Source organism: Mytilus galloprovincialis, chromosome 5 (assembly GCF_965363235.1).
Source record: "Mytilus galloprovincialis chromosome 5, xbMytGall1.hap1.1, whole genome shotgun sequence".
Lineage (NCBI taxonomy): Eukaryota > Metazoa > Mollusca > Bivalvia > Mytilida > Mytilidae > Mytilus > Mytilus galloprovincialis.
In genome coordinates, this window is record NC_134842.1 from 90,089,805 (window position 1) to 90,113,324 (window position 23,520).

Consider the following 23,520-nt stretch of genomic DNA (forward strand, 5'->3'; position numbering starts at 1 on the left):
TTATGCTGATTGTATATCACTGATTAGAATCGAAAGTAAAAGATATATTTCAAGTCTGGACTTTTCCGCAATAAACAGGTAAGATTATTATCAAAACGAGCATATACTTGTGAAAGTCACATTCAGGAGACATTTCAAGACAATGTTTAATACTAGTGGTGGACCCGGAGGACTGTACTCATTTCATAAAGAAACACATGTTCTTCGTCTGTCGATACTATCAATCCTACATCTTATAATTAGAGTTACAAGAACCTCTCCCTATCTTCTGAGTCCACGATTCATGAATATCTATAGATTGTTAAGAATACGTCAGAGTCATTCTATGGCATCATTTTAATCAATTTATGCTGACCAATTAATATAAAAAATGTATAATGTAAAATATATCTTTGTAAACATAAAAATGGCAGATAACAATGTTCGATTATTCATGTGTCCTTCCCAAACCATTTTGATTTGCTTTTTTGTTCAAATACCTCAGAGTCAAATACATTAATGTATAAGATGTAAACCGTCAGACGACAAAGTATAATTTATTTCGAAACTTTAAATTCTAATCAGATAAATCTATTTTTAGAAATGAGCAGTTTTCACGGCATTTAAATATGATACTTTACAATTTTGAACATATAATAACACAGGTCAGGTACTTTAATATTCTTTTCGTATAAAAACTCAGGTACAGCTAAATATTTTGGGTCACGACTCCACTATTTACCTGGTAAAACAAGTCAACATATATTTTTTGTATTTTTAACAAATTTAAGTTGTAGATGTGCATTCCGCAATTATAATATCATAACGTTAAGGGTTAGTACAAATTGAGAAGATTAAGTGAGGGAGAGTATTTGAAACAAACGAATACCAGAAGAGATTTTGAGATATATTTAAAAAAAAAAGATTTACTAAAAGTTGTAAAGCCAAAGACAATTAACTTACTAATTCTTCTATTTAGGTACTGTCGTATTCATGCGTACATGTGAAACTATTAAAGTCATATGAAACGAGTGACTGGTGAAGAATAATGCTTATCCAATTCTTGAACCAATGCATTTCTATATCACATACTAAATTTTTCAGTGCTCGATTTTTTTCCATTTTTTACGCATCCATATCGTATAATCGTGATTTTTTTTTCTCTCGGTGTGATGTTAAAAATATTTCAGCTAATTAATTGTTGTGTTTTGAAGCCGTAGTTTAACGATTGCCACTTTAAAGTAAACAACCAACAAAGACACATGGACATTATCACGTCTATAACATGTACAAGACGATGATAGTTTATTTCAATGAAAGATCTATGCGTTTTGCGATTACCTGATTTTTACGAGAAAGGTCACGTTGAGTTCACTGCATACCAAAAACATATCGGCTAATTGTTTACTGGGAGCAAACTTAAAAAAAAGTAAATTTCTTCTAAATTTGGACAAATTTTGAATTTTCTTGAGAAAAAATATATGTACATAAGTTCTATAATAATAACTAGCCATTTAGTTATAAAATTACATAAGCATAATTTTTTTTTAATTTGAAGTTTCATATGACTTGAACTGTTTTATACTAATGAAAAGTCACACTCAAGAGATAGTTCTAAACAATGTATCGTACAACAAATGCGTTATAGATGGTACTAGTGGTAGATCTGGAGGACGCATTAAAATGATATGATAGAAACGAACTATAAGTTTTCTATGTTGTGGCTTGTGTACTATTATTTGTCAGTGTTTTTTTTTTCTTTTTAACCATGGCGTTGTCAGTTTATTTTGGATCTATGAGTTGACTCTGTTATCTTTCGCCCCTCTATTTTAACGTAGGTTTCCCGAATGTGATGTGATGAATACTAAGCTTGTTCTTTAAATTTGCTGATTGGGTTGTTTTCATAATTGTAATTAGTTAGAGCATGGAAGTAATATTTTAAAAATTCAATATTACTTCCATGGTTAGAGTCAAGATACGCAACCGGTGATAAATCAATGCTTTTTCCTCGGGGTTTATAAAACGTTTTAATCAAAACGGATAATAATCAATTCCTTAACGCTTAGAATATATCACACAGGTTAAAGTGACATGCATCATGTCAAGTTATAACCCATCCTTCGCTTGACCGTTGAAAATTCAGCTAGGCATTTCGGTGTAGCTCATTTAAGACAGGATTCTCTTCTGTTCGGATTATTCGATGCTATCTTGACATTGTGTACAAAATGTATCAGTTAAACATTTAAACAAAATCAAAATAACCGTAATAGTACCAGGGCCCGGATGCATAAAGCTACTTAAGTTAAGATTTTCCTTAGTAAACACTTAAGTTAAGGAAACTCCGCCCTTTTTATCTAAGTGGTATGCATAAAAAATATTAAACTAAGTATTTCCTAAGTAAAATCTTAGTTGTTTTAAGTCACGCCCACAAAACTTAAGTGGCATGCATAAAACTCCTTATACTAAGGAAACGCCTAAGATTACACTTAAGTCTAAGGTACCTATAGAGCTTCCTTAAATTTTCAAACATAGTTTAAAATCAATCGAAAGTATGCGTTTTTTGCAGAACATTAATAGGTTACCTACAGTTAAATTGATTAATAACTATAGAATCAAATTCATAACAGTGTGGTCGACGGTAAAACGTTTATTAATATTATCAAGATGCTTGATTTCTTGATTGACAACATATTTGTTACTTTCGGAGGACGTGTTTTTCAACAGACTGTCGGCATTCCAATGGGAACAAACTGTGCCCCTCTACTTGCCGACTTGTTTCTTTAATATTATGAGGCTGACTTCATGCAGGAACTTCTTAGGAAGAAAGATAAGAAGTTAGCAATATCCTTTAACTCTACTTTCCGCTATATAGATGACGTTCTTTCACTAAACAATTCAAAATTTGGTGACTATGTGGAACGCATCTATCCCATCGAATTGGAGATAAAGGATACTACAGATACAGTTAAGTCGGCTTCATATCTTGACTTGTATCTAGAAATTGACAATGACGGTCGGTTGAAAACAAAACTTTATGACAAAAGAGATGATTTCAGCTTTCCAATTGTGAACTTTCCATTTCTAAGTAGCAACATTCCAGCAGCACCTGCATACGGGGTATATATATCTCCCAATTGATACGATATTCCCGTGCTTGCATTTCCTATCATGATTTTCTTGATAGAGGGTTGCTGCTTACAAGGAAGCTATTAAACCAAGAGTTCCAAATGGTGAAGTTGAAATCATCCCTTCGTAAATTTTACGGACGCCATCACGAGTTGGTTGACCGTTATGGAATAACCGTTTCACAAATGATATCGGATATGTTCCTTACGTCGTAACTACAATCCCCTTCCCTTTCATGAATGTGACCTACCGAATTAGACTATTTACCGGATTTGTAATCACATAAGCAACACGACGGGTGCCACATGTGGAGCAGGATCTGCTTACCCTTCCGGAGCACCTGAGATCACCCCTAGTTTTTGGTGGGGTTCGTGTTGTTTATTCTTTAGTTTTCTATGTTGTGTCATGTGTACTCTTGTTTTTCTATTTGTCTTTTTCATTTTTAACCATGGCTTTGTCGGTTTGTTTTTGATTTATGAGTTTGACTGTCCCTTTGGTATCTTTCGTCCCTCTTTTATTAGTAATCTACTGAAAAATTTACCTATAACTTGTTTGTCGTTGGCGATGATTTTATGCTCACTCAGTCTATCGGAGGCCTTCAAGTGGGGATTTAAATAATCACTTGTTACACATTTTGATACATAAAATGAAACTTTCTTTTCACAAATCATTTAAGGAATTTGTTTTAAATAATTGTTATACCATCACTTACAACAGTTTCACTTTTAAGAATATTAATGTCCAGAGCTGATATCAATAAATAATAATAAAAAAAAAAAGTTTATTCATGGTAAAAAAAAACAAAAAACTTTTAAGTTAATGGGGACCCGCGTTATTTCAGAAAATATCTTATTGATCAAGAGAACAAAAACTTCTACGTTGTGATCATTTAAGAGTGGCCTACTATTTATTCAATGCTAACCATGTGGGCTTTGTTTTGTTTTTTATACCATAACTCGGTTCGTTCATTCAGATATTTGTCAGTTTGCCTTGGCTCTTCAAGTCCAACACACAACTTCTCACGAAATTGGTATTTTTCTTACAAAAATTACATCCATGTGATGTATTCTTTTCATGGAGAATGAATGTTGCACCTTATTAAGTCTTTCCACTTTTCTGTGGAAAGACTTATTGTTTTTCTTCTGATTATTATTTTTTTTTTTTTACTGCCAAATTTTGTTCTTGCGCAAAATGTTTGTTTCGCAATATGTCGCTTAGATATTTCTCATATGGTATCGTATAGTTTATGCGCTTTTAAATTTCACCCTGCTAAGGCGAACCATTTTCTATGTAAGAGTTATCTCCCATTTCACTGTTTATCCTCTGTGTGCATCTCCTCCGCAACAAAAAAAGGTAGCGACAAAATTCTTTTTACAAATTGTTCGTTACATCCTCAGTAATTTTTGGCGTATTTGGATCGAAGCGATTCGATGAAATTTGATAGGAGTTATCTACCTTTACAAAATAAATTTGTCGGTAAGTTTATTTAACTCATAAACAGTTAACCGTATAACCCTGGAATGTTTTTATTTGAGTCCCCTAGGTCCTAACTTAGAAAATGAGGTCAAGGTCAAAGGTCAAGGTCAAGTTCTCAATTGTGACTTTTGCTTGTTTTTGCATTTTCTCCGACACTTTGAGAGATACATATAAAAGAACAAGTGCAAAATATCAGCTTTATTGTAATGAAGATATGCTACATTTAGTCTTATACAATTAAATGGCATCTTATAGGAGTTGGTGCCCCTGAAATGTCTTGATATGAAGTTATTTGATTATAACTTCAATTAAGTTCATTATAAAGACATTTGACCTTATACAAAAGGTTAAGTGACAAATGACCTTGAAAAATGACTACCGGAAGTGACCTTTAGGAAACCGGAAGTAGCTATTTTTGCAATTTTTTTCACACAAAAGTACTCAGAATCCATATTATTTGTCATATAGATACATGAACAGATTACTGAAGACTAAAAATAACTTCCAACAAACCGGAAGTGGCCAATTATCTCCCATTCTACATACAAAAGTATAGAGAAACTATATATTTTTGGAATCAGTGTGAAAGAAGCTATCATATGAGACCGGATGTGACATTCATTTCACCGGAAGTAGCATATTATTTCCCTTATATCACTCAAAAAGATAATTAAACCATCATTTTTCGCATCAGTATAAAGAAACTACCTTCTTATCCAAATTACTTTGGTGTGGAAAGACTTTCAATTGTTCTCTGAACAATTGGTTTTTAATTATTATTATTTTCTTCCGCCAAATTTTGTTCTTGCGCAAAATGTTTGTTTCGCAATATGTCGCTTAGATATTTCTCATATGGTATCGTATAGTTTATGCGCTTTTAAATTTCACCCTGCTAAGGCGAACCATTTTCTATGTAAGAGTTATCTCCCTTTTCACTGTTTATCCTCTGTGTGCATCTCCTTCGTAACAAAATAAGAAAGCGACAAAATTCTTTTTACAAACTGTTCGTTACATCCTCAGTAATTTTTGGCGTATTTGGATCGAAGCGATTTGATGAAATTTTATAGGAGTTATCTACCTTTACAAAATAAATTTGTCGGTAAGTTTATTTAACTCATAAACAGTTAACCGTATAACCCTGGAATGTTTTTATTTGAGTCCCCTAGGTCCTAACTTAGAAAATGAGGTCAAGGTCAAAGGTCAAGGTCAAGTTCTCAATTGTGACTTTTGCTTGTTTTTGCATTTTCTCCGACACTTTGAGAGATACATATAAAAGAACAAGTGCAAAATATCAGCTTTATTGTAATGAAGATATGCTACATTTAGTCTTATACAATTAAATGGCATCTTATAGGAGTTGGTGCCCCTGAAATGTCTTGATATGAAGTTATTTGATTATAACTTCAATTAAGTTCATTATAAAGACATTTGACCTTATACAAAAGGTTAAGTGACAAATGACCTTGAAAAATGACTACCGGAAGTGACCTTTAGGAAACCGGAAGTAGCTATTTTTGCAATTTTTTTCACACAAAAGTACTCAGAATCCATATTATTTGTCATATAGATACATGAACAGATTACTGAAGACTAAAAATAACTTCCAACAAACCGGAAGTGGCCAATTATCTCCCATTCTACATACAAAAGTATAGAGAAACTATATATTTTTGGAATCAGTGTGAAAGAAGCTATCATATGAGACCGGATGTGACATTCATTTCACCGGAAGTAGCATATTATTTCCCTTATATCACTCAAAAAGATAATTAAACCATCATTTTTCGCATCAGTATAAAGAAACTACCTTCTTATCCAAATTACTTTGGTGTGGAAAGACTTTCAATTGTTCTCTGAACAATTGGTTTTTAATTATTATTATTTTCTTCCGCCAAATTTTGTTCTTGCGCAAAATGTTTGTTTCGCAATATGTCGCTTAGATATTTCTCATATGGTATCGTATAGTTTATGCGCTTTTAAATTTCACCCTGCTAAGGCGAACCATTTTCTATGTAAGAGTTATCTCCCTTTTCACTGTTTATCCTCTGTGTGCATCTCCTTCGTAACAAAATAAGAAAGCGACAAAATTCTTTTTACAAACTGTTCGTTACATCCTCAGTAATTTTTGGCGTATTTGGATCGAAGCGATTTGATGAAATTTTATAGGAGTTATCTACCTTTACGGAATAAATTTGTCGGTATGTTTTTTAAACTCCTAAACCGTTAACCTTATAACCCTGGAATGTTTTTATTTGAGTCCCCAGGGTCCTAACTTAGAAAATTAGGTCAAGGTCAAAGGTCAAGGTCATATTTTAGATTTTTATAAGTTTTTCATTTCCCTATAATTCTTGAACGGTTATAGATACAAAAAAATTAAGCAGTGAAAAATGCTTGGTACTTTAAGGGGCAACTTTTTTACATTATAACTATATTGATTTTACCATCATATAAGGGACATAACTCCCATCGATGGTTTTTAAAAAGCCATTTTTAGGCAAAACTCTTAAACAAAAGGTCCTTGACCCATAGGGTCTTTTGCAATGACCTTTTGGAGCAATGACCTAGACGAAGGTCACAAGGTCAAAGGTCAAGATCATCAAATTATGTGGTTTTGGCACTATTTAAACAGTTTTATGAGTGTTTGAATTTCAACCAACCAAGCAACCAAGCAACCAACCAACCAATCAATCAATCAATCAATCAATCAATCAATCAATGTTTCCGTTTCATGTGTTTGATACGGGATTCAAGGTCTCTTTTTTCCGCTTGTTTTAATTGAGCCTATCAAACGTGTTTAACCAACATGTTTAACCAACATGTTTAACCAACGTGTTTAACCAACCAACCAACCAACCAACCAACCAACCAACCAACCAACCAACCAAACAACCAACTAATCAATCAATCAATGCATGTTTCCGTTTCATGTGTTAAATACGGGATCCAAGATGTTTTTTTTTTCGCTCGTTTAAATTGAGCCTATCTAACGTGTTTAACCAGCCAACGTGTATAACCAACGTGTTTAACCAACATGTTTAACCAACGTGTTTAACCAACCAACCAACCAACCAATCAATCAATGCATGTTTCCGTTTCATGTGTTAAATACGGGATCCAAGATGTTTTTTTCCGCTTGTTTAAATTGAGTCTATCTAACGTGTTTAACCAGCCAACGTGTTTAACCAACGTGTTTAACCAACTTGTTTAACTAACCAACCAACCAATCAACCAATCAATGCATGTTTCCGTTTCATGTGTTAAATACGGGATCCAAGATGGTTTTTTATCGCTTGTTAAAATTGAGCCTATCAAACGTGTTTAAACTACGTGTTTAACCAACGTGTTTAACCAGCATGTTTAACCAACGTGTTTAATCAACCAACCAACCAACCAACCAACCAACCAACCAATAAATCAATGCATGTTTCCGTTTCATGTGTTAAATACAGGATCCAAGATGGTTTTTTTTCGCTTGTTTAAATTGAGCCTATCAAACGTGTTTAACCAGCCAACGTGTTTAACCAACGTGTTTAACCAACCAACCAACCAACCAACCAACCAATCAACCAATCAATGCATGTTTCCGTTTCATTTGTTAAATACGGGATCCAAGATGTTTTTTTTCGCTTGTTTAAATTGAGCCTTTCCAACGTGTTTAACCAGCCAACGTGTTTAACCAACGTGTTCAACCAACATGTTTAACTAACATGTTTAACCAACCAACCAACCAATCAATTACTTAATGTATGTTTCCGTGTCATGCGTTTAATACGGGATGCAAGGTCTCTTGAGGTTTTTTTCCCTTGTTCTAAGTGACCCTATCAAACGTGTTTAATCAACCAACCAACCAACAAACCAACCAACCAACCAATCAATCAACCAACTAATCAATCAATCAATATGTATGACTGTTTATTTATGACAGTATATTGAAGAAACAAACTCTCAATTATTCAAGAAAATTTTTATTTTATTATTGTTCTTACGTCTCTTCTGAAAAAAAATCCACATATTCTCTGAAACTACAAGTCCAATCGACCTGAAAATTTGCAGTCAGCAGGGCATACATGTATTGAAGGTTCATAAAAAAACTGTTTGCAGATATCTCTCAAGACTTTTCCTAGAAAAAAGAAATGGCAATGCCGTAAAAATCGCTTGCTGGGTCCGTAAATCTCAGTAAAAACCTACAATAAAATGTCCGCTCCGAGATTGAAATACTAATCTGTGTTACAAACAGGTGCTGAAAAATGGACATTATCAAAAAATAATCATTAAATGTGTTTTAAAGTTACACCGGATCGATTAAATCCAAAACATGCACTACTGGTGAACTGTGATCAAAATGTCAATTTCCTACAATGACAAAAGAAATTACATTGTGTACATTCCATCTCTAGACATGTTGTCTGTTCCAGGTCCCGACCTAAAAAGAAAATTTCTTAATATAAACCCGCGTCACGTGATGTCTCCTCAATCTTGCGCGCGCGCTGTATCTAAAATAAAAAAAAAACTTTCCAAACTAAACATGAAACTTCTCCGGTAACATTATAATATAGACCCTTTACAAAAACAAACAAACAAACAAATACCCCCCTCCCCCCCCTTTTTTCCAAATCAATCAATAAAAAAAACCAATTATCCATTCATCAGAGGGGAAAGACTGCCTAACTTGCTTTATATTTTTATTTGTTGTCGTTTTTTTGTTGTTGTTGTGTATCATTGACGTATAAGACAACCTGACTCTTCTTTATTCAAATTTAAAAACATACGAGATGGCAATTATGACACAAAATAACTAAATTAAACTTACAGCAGAAGAAAGATAATGAATATCGCTTTTATAGTCTACTAAATATCGAAGTCACAAAGTGGTCTTTTTAAAAATGATGTAAATTTATAAAGGAAACAACAAACAAAATAGTTCGAATATTTATATTGGAAAAAGTAACGGTGTGTAAATCATAACAATTATTTTATTTCAATGAAAATCAAACAATAAATATATTTATAGCAATTCCCTTGATACGAAAGATCTACATGTTGCCTTGGGCTTTTTTTTTTTGCTCTTTGGTTTGGTTGTTGTCTCAATGACAATTCAATTCTCATTCTTATCATAGATATAAGTGCATGTTAAAATAAGAATATGTAGTGTGATAGACAATCAGACAAATTCTTTCCAGGGACGAACAGGCGTTAGCAAGCTATTGGTCCCCGTATGGCATTCGACCATTAGCAAAATACACACTTTATAGAATGAAAGCTCCAAGAGGTCTTGGCATGAAAAAAAACAAACACAAAAGAGAGAAAAAAAAAAATAGGGATACCGCATGAAAATTGGAAAATGGTCCGCAACATTACTTTAGTCAACTCACTAAGTTGAAATTAAAGACCTGGCGAATTTTAGCCTTTTTCAATGGATGTGATGTATGTTTAAAAAAAATCATGGTTTGTTTGGACATTTAAAAAGATGACATAATTCGAATTGTTAAATCGCTTTGACATCCGTAAAAGATAATCAATCAATACATGCATTGCAACTTTTAAAGCCAGTAAGTCATTCTTTTTTTCTGAAAGAACATGGCTTTGCGATATCATATTATGAAAATTGATTGTCGAAACATAACAAAAACACAAGTAAAGGACGTTTAATTAATCAATATAAATCAAAACACAAATTCCTGATTAGTATTTCGAATTATTTTATACATGGCGTTGAGAACCTTTGGTGACCCCACGGTTTAAATGTCTATATTAAGGACGTCGTGAGCAATGGGCGTTATAGACGAACGTTCACCTAATCTGTCCCAGTCAATGGGATTTTAAAGTGCTGCAATCAATGTCCACAGCCACACTGTTATGAATTCGATTCTATCAGTAATAAAATACTAATTATGCGTTTATTTATTGCTAAATATTAACGATGATCGTAATTTTCTTCAAATCACGTATAATCAACAAATCAAGAGATAACAGTGGGTACTATTTATCATATCTCGTGTGTATACCGAAAAGTACTCAGTGTTTATACTCATGTTATTCATGGTGCTATTTTACTTTTGTTTACTCTGTACGTGCAAGTTTTTTAGATTTTAAAAATACACCGCGCGTGTATCATTTGTAACTGTAAGTTCAAACAGAATTAAGGAATGAAGAGAGGGCACGCAAAAACATTTTTTATATCATGTGTTTGTGTTTTTTTTGTTTTTTTTGGGGGGGGGGGGGGGGGGAAGGGGTCATTTGAATTTTCAATTTAGTTTTATTTTAAAGATGTAGGGCATACCCTAAAAAAATTTCACTTACAGGAACAAAATCGAAAAGTTTTAAGACCTACCAAGAGGTGGATTTCTTTCATACAAAGGGGAGAGGTGGACATGGACCTCCATTTTGTTGAATTAATAAACTAATTATTTTTGGAATCACTGTTACGGAAGTCAAAAGTCCCCACTGCTACACCTCATGGAATTCGAAGTTTATATAAGATCATATAAGATATTTATGATACCTTACTCGTATCAAATTTTTTTTTATACTTCATTATATATTCAATGAGATATATTGCGGTTTCGAAAATATTGCTAAGTACGTTAAGATGTTGAAAATATACTTACTGTCATAATTTGTGTCAGTAAAGATTGGACTTTTGAAAAATGTCCTTGTTTGTATATGGATTCCTGGAAAAAAACTTCTACCCTCCCCCCTTTTTTTTAATGTAAAAGGGAAGTGATAAAAATGTGAATTTCACATCAAAATAGATTTTTTTTCAAACCATAAACAAATGTAAACAAGGGGTCTGGAAAGGAGATGTCAGCGCATAATAAGCTGAACTATAATTAGTGAACATTTTATTGAAAAAAATGTTTTGTAAAATGATTTGCTTACAATGTTACCCTTAGTCTTGTGCTACGCCACTGAAACCTTGATCATGTTTTGTTAGAGTTTAAAACATATTGTTGTATCCAAAAAATATTACACCTATTAAAAGATGATTAAAGATTATTCATTTGGGTTTCTGAAATATTTTTCTTCCAATGCTCATCCGTAAAAACATCAACCTTGAAAAGCGTTGTCTTATATGCGCCTATTGTTCATCATTCATACTATGTTTATACGTTCTTTTGAATTGTTTTACATACCAATATCAATTTAACCCCAGCTCTTTAAAATAAAAGCATGCATTACGCGGATGAGTACATGTGATGAGCTAATATCATACGGTAATTAGAGAAAGGTTCCGATTTAAGTATTCCTTAGTTAAGTGAAGACTTAAGTAAGTTTATGCATACCGCTTAAGAATTTTACTTAACTAAGGAAATTCTTAGTGGAATCTAAGTTTAAGAAATACTTAAGTTAAGATGTTTTAAGCATTCGGCCATAGGATTATAATTTAGTACGCCAGACGCGCGTTTCGTCTACATAAGACTCATCAGTGACGCTAAAATCTAAATATTTATAAAGCCAAACAAGTACAAAGTTGAAGAGCATTGTGGATCCAAAATTCCAAAAAATTGTGCCAAATACGGCTAAGGTAATCTATACCTGGGATAAGAAAATCCTTAGTTTTTTTCGAAAATTCAAAGTTTTGTAAAAAGGAAATTTTTATAAATGACCACATTATTGATATTCATGTCAACAGAGAAGTGTTGACTACTGGGCTGGTGATACCCTCAGGGACGAAACGTCCACCAGCAGTGGCATCGACCCAGTGGTGTAAATAGTTATCAAAGGTACCAGGATTATAATTAAGTACGCCAGACGCGCGTTTCGTCTACTCATCAGTGACGCTCAAATTAAAATATTTATAAAGCCAAACAAGTACAAAGTTGAAGAGCATTGTGGATCCAACATAGTTTTAGGTGATAAAAATAGCAGTAATGTAATCTTCAATTTGAAATTCATGGATTTCCAAACAAGAAACAAAAGATACAAATTGAAGAAAAGCTAAAAACGCTAAAGCAAATAAATGAAAAAGACTAAAAACACAAGCACCAGTCTACAGAATACAACATTGAAAACTAATAAAACAACACAACCATATATTAAAGTCAAGATGATCTCATGTGCTCAGAAAGGGTTAGCCAATCCTGCTCCATGTATGGTACCCGTAGTGTCGCTCATACACTTACGAATTTTAACTGCAACCACTAACACCAAACAAACAGCTAACGGGAGGAATTGTGCTTGATATGCATATAATGAAAACATAAATTTACAATCCAATTAATTGATGTCTGGAGCTGCATGTCAGTAACTGCTAGTAGTCTTTTGTTAATATATGTATCATTGTCATTTTGTTTAGTTTCTTTTGTTACCTATCCTGACATCGGACACGGACATTTTTAAACTGAATTTCATTGTGCGTATTACTGTGTGTTTGTTTTTCTACATTAGCCAGAGATGTAGGGGGAGGGTTGAAATATATAAAAAAATACATGTTTATCTCCGCTGCACTTTTGCATCGATTCCATACCAGGAGCCTCTGGCCTTTGTTAGTCTTGTATATTTTTTTATTTCTTGTTCACTTAAATATAATTCGGAGTTTTGTATGACGTCCATCATCACTGAAGCGGTACACATTTTTCTTAAGGGGCAAGCTAAAGAACGCATTCGGGTGCGGAATATCTCGCTGTATTGAAAACCTATTGATGGCTTTCGGCTGTTTTCTGCTTTTTGGTCGGGTTGTTATCTCCTTGACATATTCTCAATTTTATTAACGAACCAACACCTTATTCCGAAAGCCCAACTTAGTGCTCATAAAATGGTCGGATCCAACTACTAGTAATTCGTTACCTTTGGATTTTTTGGCGAAACTTTTAGGACTGTTGGTCCTCAATGCTCTTCAACTTCTTTCCTTATTTTGCCTTTTTTAATTTTTTTTGGGATTCGAGCACCTAATGCGTATTTTGTAGACGAAACAAGCGTCAGGCGTACAAACAAAATTTTATCCTGGTATGTATGATGCGTCTATTTACAACCACTGGGCTTTTTTTTACCTCAGGAATAGATTATCTTTAGTTAGCTGTATTTGGCAAAACGTTTAGGAATTGTGGTCCTCAATGCTCTTCTACTTCGTTCTCTATTTGGCCTTCTTAACTTTTTATGGATTCGAAGGTCACTGATGAGTCTTTTGTAGAAGAAACGCACGTTTTGCGTAAATACAAAACTTTATCCTGTTATCTATGATGAGTTTATTCATCATGCGTTAACCCCCTGTTAAAGTTACATATAAGCTAATTTTGGGATACAGTAAATAAATAGAGCGACGTACTTTGTTGAAATCGTCTCTTTTGTAGAATATTTTGGTACCTTAAATTGTGTTCCATTAAAATCTGAAAATAAACAAAATTTACTGGTATTTTGCCGATTCACAAGAACGACTTGTAAGAGAGACGAAATATACCAAACTCATCAATCGAAAATAAATTGACGACGACATGGTTAATAATAAAGGAAAGTACAGAAAACTAAAGATTGAGCACTAAGAACCCCATCACAAAACTGGAAGGGAAAGCGTATCCTGCATCAAAATGTTGCACCCGTAGTGTTGCACACGTTAGTACTAAATGTAGTTCAAACCCGGTAATAAGTCGAATTCTGTAGGTCACATTCGGGGAAAAGGGGACTGTATTGTAGTTCCGCTTATTAACAAAACTTTAAATTTTTGAAAAACTAAGGCTTTTCTACTTCAGGAATAAATTACCTTAGCTGTATTTGGCAAAATGTTTAAGAATATTTGGTCCTCAATGTTCTTCAACTTCGTACTCTATTTGGCCTTTTAAACATTTTTGATTCGACCGTCACTGATGAGTCTTTTGTAGACGAAACGCGCGTCTGGCGTAAATATAAATTTTTAATCCTGGTATTTATGATGAGTTTATTATTAGAACATATTCGATATCATCATTGAAACTTGTAATCCATAACGGTCAACCAACTCGTGATGATGTCAGTAACATTTACGAACCGATGATTTCGGCTCCGCCTCTTGGAATTCTTGGGTTAATTGTTTCCGTGTGAGCAGCAACCCTTTATAAAATAATCCTGATAGGAAATACAAGCACTGGAAAAAAATATGGACTGGGAGATAAATACCCGGTTTTCATGCACTGTTGGAATGTTGCTACAAAGAAATGGGAAGTTCAGAATTTGGAAGCTGATGTCAACACTTTTGTCTTACGATTTCGTTTACCCAACCTAATGATTTCAATTCTAGAAGTATGTCAATATATGAGACAGATTTAACTGTAATTGGTGTATCTCTTATCTGTAGTTCGATGGAAAAGATGCGTGTTATAGTCACCACATTTTGAATTATTTGGTGAGAGGAGATTATCTTTATCATGTTTATAGCGGCAGAGTGTTTTATTACAAAATAGGATTCATCACTCCCTAAGACAAGATACTTGTATCTACGTGGGTCATTCCTTTAATGTGACAACGTAGGAGCAATTTTGATAATTTGCCTTTTAGTTTGGAATGTGGAATACTAATAATAAAAAGTCAAATATTTGAATACTTTTGCAAGATGCAAAATAATGGCAACAGTAGTATACCGCTATTCATAAATTGTTTGAGAAAAACTAACCCGGGTTAAAACCGAGGGAAACACATCGTCTATAAGCGGAAAACAACGGAAGAACAGAAACACTGAAGTGCAACAAATACAAACCCCAATGCAACTTACGTATAAACGATCTTTAGGATAACAACTGCCATATTCCTGACTTTGTACAACACATTTTAAGAAACAAATGGTGGGACAACCTGGTTTTATAGATAGCAAAACCTCAAGCTTGTATAACAATTTAAAAAAACCGTTATAATTACAACATCACGTGACAGGAAGAGTCTTAAATGGTATGTTCTTTAAAAGATCTTTGGATTTGTTTAAGCAGCATATCTGGTTCACGCCAAGATAATTTCACAATGCATTTGATGCGCGGCTTTGATTTCTGATAAAACGAATGTCAATAATTGAGAACGAGGTTTCGTGGAGCACATGGAATACCCATCAATATACAATTGTTTGTTAGGACACTTAAATAGTATAATTACCAAATTCATTGAAATGGAAGATACAGTCATTTTTCTTTGGATGAAATTCCAAAGGAATATTGAGCAGATCTATGACTATTCAGGATGTCCTCTATAGTAATTGTCGAGGAAGAATATGTCGAGTTCTAAGTGAATTGTCAATACCTTATTCATTTATCAAGCAGTTTATTATATTAATGTAATGTGATTAACACACCAAAAAAACGATGATGTTTGGGGATTTATCGGCGGGTACAATAACATAGTTTTCATGGAGGTAGGACCAGTACAATTTGCGTCTTTATAGATTGATGACTGGTATTCATATACCCTTTTAGTTTTTTAATTCGGATTTGTACCAACAACCACACAGCCTTCAAACAATCAGATTTCCCCTGAGTCAATTATTTTTTTCGCCACCTCTTTCGCAAAAACAATATTTTTCGCCACTTTATAATTTTATTCGCCCAGTTACATTAATATATTGTTTGTTTGAAATTTACTTAAAAAAAATATTGTTTGTTTGAAATTTTCCTTCAAAAATATATTGTTTGTTTGAAATTTTCCTTCTTCCGAACCCATCCCACCCAAAACAAAATATGAGTTTGCCCAATTGCTCTCTATGATTATTCTGATTTATCTTTTGTCTATAGTCGCCGTCAGCTGAAATTCGTAGCAGTTATCGGTAAAAAATAATCTAAGCTATCAACCACGTTCACTCGTGATATAGTTTTTCACATTTCATTCATAAATCGCCAAAAGAAAAACCACTCCTGTCCTACCTTTTAAGTGATTGCACGGTGATAATCCTGACCTTCACATTTTTCAAGACGATTTTGAATGGTGGAATCCGCCATTGTTTTTACCGGAAGTGTTTCCGTGGAGTTCAATTTCATAAAATTTGCATAAAGCGCGGGAAACTTTATCACATCAATGAAAAGAACATTACAAAAAACTCCGAAAGTGACGTGTGTCATATGTAAACAATGGATCCTCATAGAAACGAAGATGGCGGAATTACAATGGAAAACATTCAGGAAAATGTTAAGATCAGGATTATTACAGTGCGATCACTTTAAAGGTAAGTCAGTAGTGGTTTTTCTTTTGACGATTTATGAATGGAATGTGAAAAATTATATCTCGAGTGAACGCAATTGATAGTTTAAATTATTTTTACCGATAACCGCTACGAATTTCAGTTGACGGCTGGTATACATTGTAATGAATAAACTCTTAAGATATACTTTACAACAATAAATTTTGCTTTTTTTTAACTTAAAAAGGGGAAGAATTCATTATAGTTGGAACAACTTTCCCAAAAGAGGAGTCCACTTATATAATTACTTTTAACTAAATAACACACAATTCTTGGACATGTTTTGACCGTATAATATCAGATAGATGTATATTTCTTTGGGAAAAGTTTCTTCAAATAATATAGATATGTGCCCTTTTCTATAAATAACAAAAAAAAACCAAATTTTGTATCTCTTGAAATTGATTCCTTATTAAAGAGATAATAATTTTCATTGAAGAGTTACCCCTTATTTGAGTTGTTGTTCCCAACCTTGAATATATTCCTTCATAAGTACAGTTTTCGAAAAAGTTGAGACGTAAACTAAACTTAAAACACGTGCGTCGCCAAAACGACTTTAACAAAACGAACATCTCAAATCAATTATCAATATCAAAGTCAAAGGATAAAGTCTCGGGTCTATTCGAAGTTTCTATCAGAAGTGCCGTATTATTTGTTGTTTAATCTTTACAGAGAGTGAATCAAATTGTTTGAAAAAAAATAGGGGGTCCCGGACCATTTAAGCTCAAAATATTACTTTAAATAAGGTATGTGAAAGGGACTATTTTTCAATGAAATGATAAGGAAAATAGAGGTGTTGACATATTTTTATCGAAATAGAAAAAAAAGGGCTGTGACAATTGGTCCCAAACTGTAATATAAAAAGCTGACAAATAGCTTTAAAGAATAAGCAAATAATAAATGTAGGTCATCGATATGGAAAAAAAATATTTTTGCTTTAAAAACTGTAATTTAGGCGGGAAAATAGTTGAATTGGGTGAAATGTCATTATGAGTCTTTCATAGCTATAGATACACATAATAACGATAACACATTTTAAGTGACAAAAATACAATAATTTAACATTTTTGATCAATCAAAATATTAAAAAAAAATAATACTGAATTTACGACAGAAACTTTCTTGTGCATGGTAATTCATGCGTGAAATTATGCGCAGTCGAATAGTCCTGATCCCTCTAATACCGGCGTCACACATCAGCGTATAGCTCCGACGTACGCTGGGTGTGTTAAAAAATTATGTACGCTGCCAATACGCTAGTAATTTTGGATGCATTCATCCTGTCAGTCATAACTGTAAAGTGTGCACAACGAGCTTTAAGCGTGTATTGGGCGTATGAGAAGCGTAACTAAGCGTTTACCGGGCGTTCAACAAACGCATGTAAGCGTATGCCTGGCGTTTGTCCAACGTAGATGGAATGCACGATACGAAGGGAAAAAGTTTCTTGAACGTATTTGAAACGCGTCGTATCTTGGACGTTCTATTATGGGGCATGTGTTACAATCACACCCGCATACATTTTAGTTAAAGTCGAACGAGCTTGAAGCGTATTCAACGTGCCCTAACCGCGTCTCAAACTTATCTGTATCGCGTTAAACACGCTTGTAGCGTATGTATTACGTGCGTGTAGCGTACAAGAATACGATAGACACACGCTTGAGCTGGATGATTGTTTTTTTGCTGAATAAAATTTACTCGAGTTGTACCGTTCACCAAGCGTATACCTTCGTATTTCGACGTACTTCAAACTGATGCAACGCGCGTTTAACGTCTGCTTAGCATTTCTCTGGCGTGCAACTAACGTATACCGACTTTTTCAATTTTATCTGTACGTTTGGTACACGCTGGTCTATTCGCCAATGTGTGACGCCTGCATAAAGTCGAATATTTTTCTTGATATGCACATTTTTCATCTTAAATGAAAACACATTCGTCGCAAAGTGGTTGATAAGCTTTTATGTGACATGTTACAGACGCCATTTAACCATATAAGGCTATTACACAATGCATTCAACACCTTCAAAATAAATCTTGTGTTGCCTTCAGTTATAATTACACTCATCACAGATACCAGGATTAAAATTTATAAATACGCCAGACGCGCGTTTCGTCTACAAAAGACTCATCAGTGACGCTCGAATAAAAAAATGTTGAAAAGGCCAAATAAAGTACGAAGTTGAAGAGCATTGATGACCAAAAATTCCTAAAAGTTTTGCCAAATACAGCTAAGGTAATCTATTCCTGGGGTAGAAAAGCCTTAGTATTTCAAAAATTTACAGTTTAGTGAACAGTCAATTTATAATAATGAACATATCAATGGTAACTCAAGTCAACACAGAAGTGCAATCAGCAGATTATTGATTTTCTGTCAAAATCTCAACAAGCTCAAGGTCAATTCCGAGTATTGTCTGATCAGGTAAAATCAGAGAAACCCGAAACAAAGTGAATAATCAAGATTGATGATATCAAATCGTTATATATGTTACAGGCATTTTCTAAATTTAGGCATTTTGTAAAATGACTGTTCTGGTGTAAGAACAACATACCCTTCTGCCATGATGAAAAGAAGATCATTAATGAATTACAGAGTGAGTACTTACTCAAAGTTGTTGCTCTATGGAGTTTCTAATTATAGACACTAAAACTAGTAGAACATAAAAACTTTACCTTCAGGCTACATTTTTAAAGAATAATCTTAAATTTATTTTAATCAACACTTTTTTGTAGCTTTACAATATATTTTTTATCATCTAATTCATGTATTGCATATTTACACAATTTGCCTGAAACAAATCAGACATTTTGTGAAATTTTCATTAAACATTTCAGGCATTTTACAAAATGACTAGGTTTTTTTAGGCATTATTTAAAATGCCTGTGAACTTTAGGCATTTTAGAAAATGCCTAAAAATTCAGTCATTTTACAAAATGCCTAAATTTAGAAAATGCCTGTAACATATATATATCTTTCGCCAAATTCTTTCGCCAATGATGAATTTTAATTGCCACAATTATTATTTTTTTCGCAAACCAGCGGAAACCCTGAACGATAATCTCTGACAAACATGAAGAATGCAACATTCTAATAGTCATTCTCCATTTATCAGTAACATATCGTCTGTTCTACAGCAAGTGATTTACATTTTCAATTATTACTCTACAATTATGCGTCCCCACATTATATGTGCCTCGTTAACACGGGTGTTCTATACACAAAAAAAATTTAAAAGAGAAACTGAAATCGATACTAATTCAGTTTTACGAAATGGTTGACCGTAACAATATAACGGTGTCACTGATGAGTGTTTTGTAGACGAAACGCACGTCTGGCGTAAATATAAAATTTTATTCCTTGTATCTATGGTGAGTTAATTCACTACCTTCAAGCGTCACACATTTTCGGTCTTGGCATTTTAGATAGCCTGATGTGTGATTTTACGGACTGTGTCGTATTGCTGATTTTGAAATATGCTGATTGTGAATTTGCATGGCGGAAAGAGCATATATGTTGCGGAAGAGAGGCTTATCCTGTCTATAAATCTGATCCATTTCCTTCAGTTCGTATTTGTTACCTTGATTTGCCTTTTTCGAACCGATTCACGAACATTGACAATTAGGAAACAACCCTCGACTCAATTACTATTTGTTATGTTGCCTTTGCTTAAATAAATGGTTATATACCCAATGGTTTATTTGTCTGAAAAATGCACTAACACAGAAACAAACGCACTACAGACACACAAAGCACCGTACTTGTCCTTTTCATTAAACATTGGCTGACTTGTTCACTGTTCATTGATAAATAATTAAGAATTGTGCCATTGTAGAGTTACATTTTGACCTCAGAAGCACGTTACAAATATCCTATTTTACCTCAATTGAGCATTTCAAAATTTAGTATGAGCCATTGTTTTAATGAAAATATAAGTTTATTATCATACGTATAAAAAAGATAGTAAAAATTCAGTACAGTTAGTATATTAAAACTTAATATATCTTAACGTCAGATAAGGGACCTAAATATACCCTTCACCTGGTAAATATGAATAGTAGTTATACAAGTATATTATATTGTTAACCAAAACGACTGAATACAAATAGAGTAATATTCTTACTAATTTGCTGAATATAAATAAAGTGATTTCTTTCAGTTGCATTCCATCCCCCTCCTTCAAGAAGGGTGCAAATGTAATCAATAAAAACGATTCATGGCTATATAAATATACATATGTATTTTTATAGGACGATGGCTGCGTCGTTATATGGCAGTATCCCATCTGCAACCGTAAAGCAATGCTCAGGTAAAGACAACCATGATCGACTGATGGCCCTGTATCATACTGGAACAGATGTAAAGAGGCATTTGTTACAATATTATCTCTCACAAAACAAACTAGATTTAGCTGGTTTCTTGTATGGAAAGTATCATTTACTTCCGCCTGATTACTTAAAACGTGCCCTCCGAACAAAAAATTTCCAACTGATAGATTTAGGGATATACACAATTGACGCACTCTTGTCGAATCAATGTTTTGACTTGTTCTGGGACAGCTGTTTAGATAAGGTAAAAACAAGTCTTGAAAATATCCTTAATAGATACAAGGAGATCTTATACAGACTTTATAAAACAAGTTGCCGTGATAACCAATCTGCAAGAAATGAAAGAAAGTGGGACTTTTTATCACAAAAACAATGGGAATATTTATATAATGGTCCAGAGATGCAGGAAATGCAGGAAAATGATTTTGATATATCTTTAACATTTCCAAACAAAGGAATAACTACACAATCGTTCGATAATGATATGAACTTTGTTCTATTAAGCAACGTGTGTCCGTTATATCAGTCTTTACAAGTTGTAACAACAAACCAAATGAAGCTATCGAGGATCGCTGTTGAACATGATATAAACAACGAGGTCTTCGACGAAATTTGGAAGTTGATGGCAACACATTTAAAACAAATCAGTAGCTATTGTATTGGTGAACCATGGTATGATCATAATATCAATTGGATCAAGGAAGGTACATTTAAGTGTGTAAAAGCACAAGAGAACCGAAAATGTATTTTGGAATCTACTTTTGACAACAAAACTTTTTCAGAGGTGAGTTTTTTCTTGTAATAGATTCTTATCAAAACTATTGTATATGTTGATAATCTATTTATTGATGTTTTTGTTGTTGTTGTTGCTTGAACTAAAAGGTAAAATCACAAAAATACTGAACTCCGAGGCAAATTCAAAATTGAAAGTCCCTAATCAAATGTCAAAATCAAATGATGAAATACTCATGATATATTTCTTGTGTACTGATTTGAATATGGAAAAAATTATCCAGTTATCATTATTCAAGAGAACAATTATATTTCAATGAAGGTTCAATAGGTACTTCAATAACTTATTGCAACGTTATTGTTGAAACTCAAGCAATATCATACTAAATGCTACAATACCTTACAAATTCAACTTCATTACCATCTTTTGAAAATTTTGTAAAGATTTTTTTTTATTTATTATTTCTTTTGTTCCTAAATATATGCACACAATATGCCTAAGCGCATGACAATCTTGAATTAATTCCGTTTCATTACAGTGCATATTAAAAATGATATTCAAATTATGTTAATCAGATACTGTTCGTTCATTCTGTATTTTAAAACGAAGCGCAATAAAATAAACAAATTATCTATTTATTATCAGCTCTTAGAATAAACCTCCACGTCTGTCTATTTTATGTTTTAACTTAAGCTCATTTTGAATCTGTTATGAACCATGTTAACTTGACGATATGCTGCTGTTGTTTGTATATTTATTGCGTTGAAGAAGGCAGTTTTGAATGGTTTGTGTTGTTTTTATTATGTCCAGTATGTTAATGAAGTTGTGTAATCCTGTTAGGTAACTAAAACACCGACGAGTGAAAACAACCATATCAACACCAGTACACGATTCGTCTGATACATAAGAGGCACATACTAAAACATTAACAAACCATACCTACATTGTATCACAGATCACGTTTATCAGTTCAGTGCATGTTCACTTGTGTTATTATGTCTTTTGATTCAGTTAAGCCATTTAAGTGATATTGTATAGTGTGTCTTTATTTGTTGTGATGTTACACATTTGCTCAGATGAGGTTGAAGGTTGGTACCTATTAAAATCCGCTGCGTGTGTTTGCACCTTTCCTTCGTCAGGAATCTGATGATTAGTAGATGTTGGTTATAAGTGTTTCTCGTTTCTGGTTTTTTATATAGATAAGACCGTTGGTTTTACCTTTTATGGGGTACATAATCCTAAGGGAGTCAACTCTCAAAAATCAACTGAGTGTTTAATAACACAGTATTAGTAAGGAAAAATCAAGATTTTCAACGATCAAAATTAGTTTTAGTCAAACTGCTTTATAGCCAAACATATTATTCCTGTAAATTGAGCGGTTCAAAATTCTCGAAATTTTCATATTTTCGTAAACAGATCAAAATAAATATTTCGTCAAAACTTTATTAAAATTGAACTAGCCAAATCTATTTTAGTCAAAGTGTTGGGTACGCCCTAAAATTGCTGAACACTAGTAAATTTTGGGTCCTTATACAGCTTGTTGTTCTGTATGAGCCAAGGCTCCGTGTTGAAGACCGTACTTTGACCCATAATTGTTCACTTGTACATATTATGACTTTGATGGAGAGTTGTATTATTGGCACTCATACCACTATAGTTCATATAACCTGATGGTTGCAGATTTAATGGTAGAGCTTGCTATATTAATATTAGATTTGTATTTTAGATAAAACGATAACGAACGGTCAAGTGAAGATCT

The 23,520-nt window shown here is 33.3% G+C and overlaps 1 protein-coding gene across 1 annotated transcript in view; it reads left to right on the forward strand.

Annotated features, from left to right (window-relative positions):
• LOC143076666 (uncharacterized) overlaps positions 1-23,520 on the forward strand; it is a 103,247-nt gene continuing 79,727 nt past the window's right edge. The window contains exons 1-2 of the mRNA XM_076252505.1: positions 1-78; positions 20,951-21,812. Of these exons, the coding sequence (XP_076108620.1) occupies positions 20,955-21,812 (858 nt within the window). The 5' untranslated portion in view covers positions 1-78; positions 20,951-20,954. The remainder of the gene's footprint in view (positions 79-20,950; positions 21,813-23,520) is intronic.